The 7,257-nt window shown below is 45.1% G+C and overlaps 1 protein-coding gene across 1 annotated transcript; it reads left to right on the top strand.

Annotated features, from left to right (window-relative positions):
- The first annotated feature begins 1,692 nt into the window (after positions 1-1,692).
- Positions 1,693-6,970, top strand: FAM241B (family with sequence similarity 241 member B). The gene is made up of 3 exons (XM_081913228.1): positions 1,693-2,181; positions 3,495-3,621; positions 5,126-6,970. Exons 2-3 carry the CDS (start codon positions 3,529-3,531, stop codon positions 5,402-5,404), a joined length of 372 nt encoding a protein of 123 aa, XP_081769354.1. The 5' UTR covers positions 1,693-2,181; positions 3,495-3,528; the 3' UTR covers positions 5,405-6,970.
- Positions 6,971-7,257: the final 287 nt, after the last annotated feature.

The following is a 7,257-nucleotide window of genomic DNA, read 5'->3' as shown; positions in this document are numbered from 1 at the left end:
GGAGACCCCAAGAGATGGTTTTGCATTGGTGTTTCCATGAAACAGAAACAGGCTTCACCTAAACAAATGAGAGATATACTGGGACTGAGAAAAATTAACATGCCCTCACACCCTTACTGTTGATTCCTGCACTTGTGCAGTGAGCAAAAATGCACACATGCAGGCAAAGTTTCAGGTTGCCTGAATTGTACTGGAATCTCCTTTTCCCACAAAAGAAAAAGCAATGGATTTTCTACCAGGACTTCATTTAATCCATATATCACTTGAACCATTTTTGATGCCCACCCCTCCCCGCCAGCTCTGGTTGCTGAGAAAAAATTGTAAATGCATTAACTATATCTGCAGAAATTGTAGACTTTGGGTGGTATTCAACATTGGTACTAGTGCAAGGATTAACTCCAGTGCAGCAGGATTCCCCACTCTGCTCTTATGGCAACTGGCCCATGCCACCCTCAAATCCACTCCAGAGGATTAAGGGAACTCTGAGAACAGATTTAGGGGGCACAGAGGGGAAGGAGAGGGAGAAACCATTCCATTGTGCAGGGACGAAACTAGGCTTTATTTTACCCGGGTGAAAGACCCAGTTTGGCACACTCCCACACACATTTGCACACACACACACACACACACACGGGCTGGGAGTCTCAATGGTGCCCCCCTGGAGGCTTCACCGTGGTAAAAAAATCTGGCTAGCCACCCCCCACCCCCCATAGCTACAGCTCTGCATTGTGAAAGGATAGGGGGAAGTGGGGCAGATTGATGCAGAAAAATTCAGTCTCATATTTTATGTAACAAAATGTGTCAAATAATTCAAAAAAATGCTTTATCAATATTTGCTAATCAATATTATAACAGCAATCAAAAGAACAATTAAAGTTAGACGATAATGAGAATATAATGACATGAGTGAAAAATGGGTTTTGTATCATTCTGCCCCACCTACGGGGCACTTTGAAACAGTGGATGGGGCAAAGCGTAAATTGTATGAGAATGATAAATTATTGTAATTTATTTACAAAATTGTAAATTTACAGAAATTTAATGAAAAAACAATTTTTATTGTGAGAGATCATAACCAGCCTTGCAATTCGTTAATAGGAATCCTATTCTGAATAAAGGAATTCCCCTTAAAAAAAGCGAAACGTTGACAGCTATGATGACCACGTAGAGGGAAAAAAGAGTGCAAGTCTCCTGAACCTTCAGAAGAGGAAAATGTCAACAGGTATATTGTGAACCTGTTGCAATTCTCTCTTCTACCCAGCGGTTAAAGGTGCAGGGGGAGCCCTGCCTTCCTTTTTCCCCTTTACCGGGGGGCGGGCGAGGAACACGCGGCCATCCAGAGGTCGGCTGGACCTCCCACCAGCCGCAGACAAAACATCTGGAAGGCCCTGGTCCAGCAGAACTTCCTTGCGCCCGCCAGCGCCAGCTCTCTTGCCGTCGAGCAACCTGCAGTTCACGGAGGGCGCCTGAGGAGGGAGGTGCTCAGGTTTTGCAAATGCTTCTCGCCGCAGGATCTTGCTTTGCGCCTCTCCCTTCCCTCTCCTGCTTGCAACTTCCGGCGCCGACAGCCTGTAGGATGTTGCCAAGCTTTAGTTGTGTCACAGTCGAGAGGAAGCAGCTGGAGGAGCAGCAGCCGGAGACGTTTTGCACCAGCCGGAGGGGGAGAAAAAGAGGCGAGTGGTGCATCTCCCACCCCGCCGCCAATTCTTTTTGCTTTATCCTCTGAAGGGGCCGCTCTGTTAGAAATGCAGAATCCTAAGATGCAGCCGAAGAAATGCGAATCCCCTTGGTTGAAGCAGGGCAGAGTTACCTGCCAGGATTTTGTTTGAGCCAAATGCAGCGTGGGAAGTTGGTTCCTTAATCCGAGGGGGTTTGGCTGTCTGCCCTGGAGCAGCTGCAAGAATAACTGCTTTGCGAGCATGTGCAGAGTGCCCGTTTCCTTGTCAGAAGGGGTACCTTTCCTCCCAAGGCGAGGCTGGGCATTCTAGGGCACCTCACATTAAAAAACAACTAAGCTCTGTTATCATAACTCGTAGCAGTGAGTCCCTTAATTCTGCTGCCTTTGTTTTCTGCTTGCTTGTTAACTCTTACCCATGCGAGGTAGGTCAATATTGCAACTGTAGAGCTGAGCCTGAGAGAGAAGTAGCGTGTCTAAGGCTGCCTGGTGAATTCAAGCTGTAGGTGAGAAATTTTAACGGGTCTGCAGATTTTTCTAGCTTACGCCTTAATACTGTGTGAATCTGCCTGAGTGTTCTTTAGGGGAACTTGGATGTTCATCTCACTCCTGTGCTTTTGTGAAGCTGCCTTGAGTTGCCTCTGGTGAAAGGCGGTGCCTGATAAATATAATAACAAAAATAAAAGATATGCCTGGGCCATCAATCTGTAATGGTCCTCCTGACTGTAGTCGGGTCATGTATGACACCAGCATCGGACTGCCTTGCACCATGGCATAACTGCTTTTATGGGAATGTTTCCCAGGTTAGTTTGAGTGCCTAGAAATCTATATTCAGATGCAGCCCTGGGGTCTAATCAAGTGTGTGGAGCTTTCTCTAATATCTGCCCTTTGTGATTTCTGTTAATCGTCCAAGGAATTAGAGACAGACTTTCACCTTTCTGTTTAGATATCAGGCTGCAGCCATTTGTCAGTTAATTGGATTAAACGATTAAAAGTCTTCTGACTCATCAACTGTGCAGTCCTATCCCTGCTTAGTCTGAAGTTAGCTCCATTGAATTCAATGGGACTTGCTCCCTGATGACTGTGCCTAGGGTCACGGCTTGAAATGGACTGTGATTATTTGTTCTTCTCTCTCAGCTAGGAGGGATTAACTTTTCCAAGATGGTGTCTTGCGACAAATGCATGCATCATCTAAAAGCAAAGCATGCTTTTCATTTTCATTCTTACGGTGTGTGTGCCAACTTAATCGATTAAAGAGTCCTGTGATTAATCCACTTTAACTGGATGATGATGGCTCTACTGTACAGGAGTGTGTGAATCAGCCTTTCTTCTTGCTAGTCAAAGGGCTTGTCTGATTGGGGTTTTTTTTGGTAATTTGTTCCCCCCCCCCAGTGTTTCTATATGAATGATCCATGGAATAGATTTTTTTTTCTGTACAGTTTAGGATTGTGTGAAAAGTGTGATAAGTATGCCAATCTGCACTAGCCATTGTGACCATGAAAAGAGGGGGGGGGGTGTCAGTATTTATTGTGGAGCAACTAATAGAGAGTATAAAAATGTGCCTTCATGCAGTGCTTTTTTCTGGGGGTATGCATACCCCTAAACATTTTGTGAATCTAAGTTTGGCCTCATTGAGGGGTAGTATTTCAATATGAGTAGGAAAATAAGAGAACTCCTAAACATTTTTATTTTTTTTAGAAATAAAGCACTGCCTTCATGTATATTAATTTGATATGTCCCCGCTTCTCTAAACTGCACTCCTTTCCCTAAGACAACAGTTGGAGCTTGTTCAAAACTCTTTTCTTTGTTATGTTAACAGGGGTGGCAAAACAAACACCACACAACCCTTAAAGATGGTGCGGATTTTGGCCAACGGCGACATCGTACAAGACGATGACCCTCGAGTGCGGCAGAGCACTCAGAACAGAGGAACCTCCTCTCAGCCGGTGAGGAGAAGACCTTTATGTGATGTTTCAGTTTTGCTGGGAATTATTATATGAGGAACTTGAAAGGCTTGAATATTCCTGTTGCAAATGGATGCTTAATTCTGAAGTTTGGTCGATCTGTTCAAAGATTACCCTTTTAAGTACATGTGCATGTTTCCTCTAAAGTAAATTTGCAAAATTGAGCCAGGATTGCTTCCAGGTAAGCATGCACAGAATTGCATTTGGGCACTGTAATCTGAACTACCTTTGTACTGAACTTGAGATGGAGAGGGGGAGTTGGACTAGACCACAGTTCCTAACCCTGCCAGTCACTGCCCATGTGGCGTTCCCTATTCCATCTGCAAATATGCAGGCTGTCCGGTGAGATTCCTGAGGTGGCAGCCTGCAGAAAGACCCAATATGGGGTCCTCCAGGGGCAGGAAGGAGAAACTTGCTGGATCCTGAGTCGTCCCCACTGCTGTCACTGGTGCAGCAGATTTGCCCACCCTTCTGGCCTGACTGCCACGATCAGCAGGGCTGTGGATGCTGTAGGGCCTATGTTGCTGCCTAGCCAGGGTTCACATAGCAGCCTTAATTGTGAATCATCAATACTAATAGGGGTTTTAGTTCTCTGAAGTCATTGCATATCAAAAACAACACCATTCTCATCCTAGAGGGGTTATCAACAGACTCAGGGAAACACCAAGGTTTGTAGATGTGTGTTCAAAAGAAAAGCCTTGGGTGGGTGGGGTGGGAAAGATTAAAGGGGGGGGGGGAGAGAGGAGGCCAAAAAACAGTTTGGTGAGTACTGAGTATGCTCACTGGTCACAAAATACTGACTTGATTATTTGGAGCAGGAGTGGGACATTGTCAGAGGAGTTTGCCAGTCCTTCTCCACAGGCAACCCTAGAAATTTTAGTTCTTTGAGGGGGGAACAGCTGCTCTCAGCAGCCTTGATGAATTACGATTCCCATGATTCTTTGGGGGAAGCCATGACTGAAAAAGCTGTATGATACTGCTTCAAATGTATAGTGCAAATGAAACCAGGGACAGAACATGAGGGAGGAATGGGAGGAGGGTGGGATATCCTGAAAACAGGAGTAATCCACACTGCAGCATTTTGTTTCTGGCTCCATTTCTGTGTAGGCGGGGGGCCTTCTTTGGCATCTTAAGTCCAGCTGTCATAGATAGGATTGCAGGCTTACTGTTTCTTAAACCATGTTGGGTTTTTTTTTAAAAAATTAAGTTTTCTGGTGCATTTTAATGCCTTGCACTATTTTTAAGGATGAAGTAGAAATTAAATTTTTTTTTAAACGTTGTCTGTGGAATATGCTCACCGAAGAGGGATGTAAGTTTTTCTGTAGTTTCCTCATTTCTCAAAACTCTCTCTATGGTAGTACCTGCTCTTTGGAATCTATGAACCACCCAAATGGCTGCATTTCCGGCTCTTTCTGGCTTTTACTGTATCTGTCAAACTGGATCCGGCACCATGAATTCACTCTGTTTCTCTGGGGTTCCTCTGCAGGGTTTTTTCAACATGAACGCAGGCCCTGCTCCACAACAACACTACCGCCAACAGCAGCAGCAGCAGCCTCAGGGTGCAGCAAGGCCAGGGGAGCGCTCACTGCTTTCAGACATCAATCAACAGTTGGTGAACATGGGATTCCTCACGTGGAACCTTGGAAACCAGGTGGTGGAGCCAGTCATGTCCATCCTGCTGCTGATACTTCTCATGATGGTCGGCGTGCGTGGCCTACTCTTGGTGGGCCTCATCTACGTTGTCTCTCACTTAAGCCAACGATGACAGGGACTTCTCTATAAGCCATGATTGCTGCTTGGCGGATGGAGAACCACATTTCCTTATCCGGTGTGTGAGCGCATGTTAGAGAGAGTGTGTGTGGGGGGGTCAAATGTGCCCCTGTTGTGTGTATGTGTGTCCATATGGGCTCCCACCCTCAAAATGTTATGTAAATAGATTTTGTAGGGAACATAAATGAGTTGTGTGGGGAGGCAGTATATGGAGTGCGAGTTTGTGAGGGTACAGTTTCTTCTACTTCAGTTGGCTTCCTGCGGAAGCATGAAAATTTACTTTCTTTCAGTGGCACGAGGCTGACTACATTTTTTCTTGTTGTGCTGCTCAGGTTGTAGCAGTTGGGTGTGGAGGCAATCTCAGGGTTGTTGGTTGAAGCTGAGTTTTTTACTGAAGGGGTGAAAAGGCAGCAGGTGGGTTTCTCATTTGTTCTCTCAACAAAAGTGCTTAATGAACCTCGTATGTAAAAGGCAGTGTTATGAGATGACTAAGTAGGCATTGTTTATTGCCCTTAGAGAGGAGGTAGTTAACATGATAACTGAGAAGGTATAAAGCAGAGGTGGGAAATGTGTGGCCCTTCATGTTCAGATGGACTACAACTCCCACAATCCCTAGCTATTGGCCATGCAGTTTGGGAGTGATTCGAAGTGGCATCTGGCAACATCTGGAGTGCACCAGGTTGTACAAGGCTGCATTACACTCATAATCTGGGAGTCGTAAAATGGATTGGGTTTGGTTTGGCACTCTTGGTCACGATCCGACCTTGAGACTTTGCTTCCTTTGGTTGGAGGGGAAGACACAGGCCCCACATCTCTGCTGTAAAGCAAATTATATAGGTATAACACCTATTACTTTTGAGATGTGTGTCCAGGTCTTTTAAAGACAGGCAGGTGCATGAAGATTGATTGAAAACCAAGCTTCTTAACTCAGGTCAGTTACAGGATTAAAATACCATCTCCAAATGGAGAGAAGCTTGGGTTTGTGTGGAAATATCGATCATGGAACCACACTTTACATAGTTTATAGGAGGCCACTCTGTAGCTAATCAGTGTACATGAGGACGGGGAATTCTGAGAATTATTTTCCATGCTGGGAGCTGTACGTGTGGCCCCTGTACTTTGCATTGTCGCATACACAGTCCCCATGCTGGAGGCAACAGTGCTGATGAATGGTTGCCTCTGTGTGAGTGCTGGCTCCCGGGGTGCTCACTTGGGGTCTGCCTTAAGCATGAAACCATCCATTGTCTCATAATGTGTGTGTGGTTTGTGTGTGTTGCAGTGGGGGAGCCTTACTAGGTGAGTGTGCAGTGGGCATGTGTAACGTGGTTCTCACGTCTGTTAATTTACGTGAATGGATATTTCTGCATCCTTGCAAAATGACCTGGTGGGAGAACTCCCCACCCACCCACACTTCTTCCCCTGCTAGTGGTGGCCTCCTCTTGAAAACAAGAGTGGAGGAATCTAATCCAAGCAAAGGAAAACTTTGTAACCACCTCCCTCAACTCTTTGTAATACTAGTTGCAAACTGTTCCTTAATACACATCTTTTGTTCCTTTCCAAATGGCTTTGGTTTCCATTCCTTTATGTGTTTGATCTTGGGCTGCTAATAATGAATGCTGCAAGCTTAAATGAAAAACTGGCTATTAACATAACTTATATTTCAGATTTATCCTCTGGACATAAGGCAAGTTGCAACATGTTTAAAACCAAAAGTATTGCATTAATCTGTAGAAATATAATGTCCACAACCCTTTGAACACTCAAATGACTAAACACTCCCATCTGAAGATACACCAACAGCTTGACAGTGGCTGCTATAAGCTGATATAAACAAAAATACCTCTATTT

Source organism: Podarcis melisellensis, assembly GCF_964234715.1.
Source record: "Podarcis melisellensis genome assembly, chromosome: 5".
Lineage (NCBI taxonomy): Eukaryota > Metazoa > Chordata > Lepidosauria > Squamata > Lacertidae > Podarcis > Podarcis melisellensis.
The sequence above is the reverse complement of the archived record's forward strand: the minus strand, read 5'-3'. Positions and strand labels throughout refer to the sequence as shown.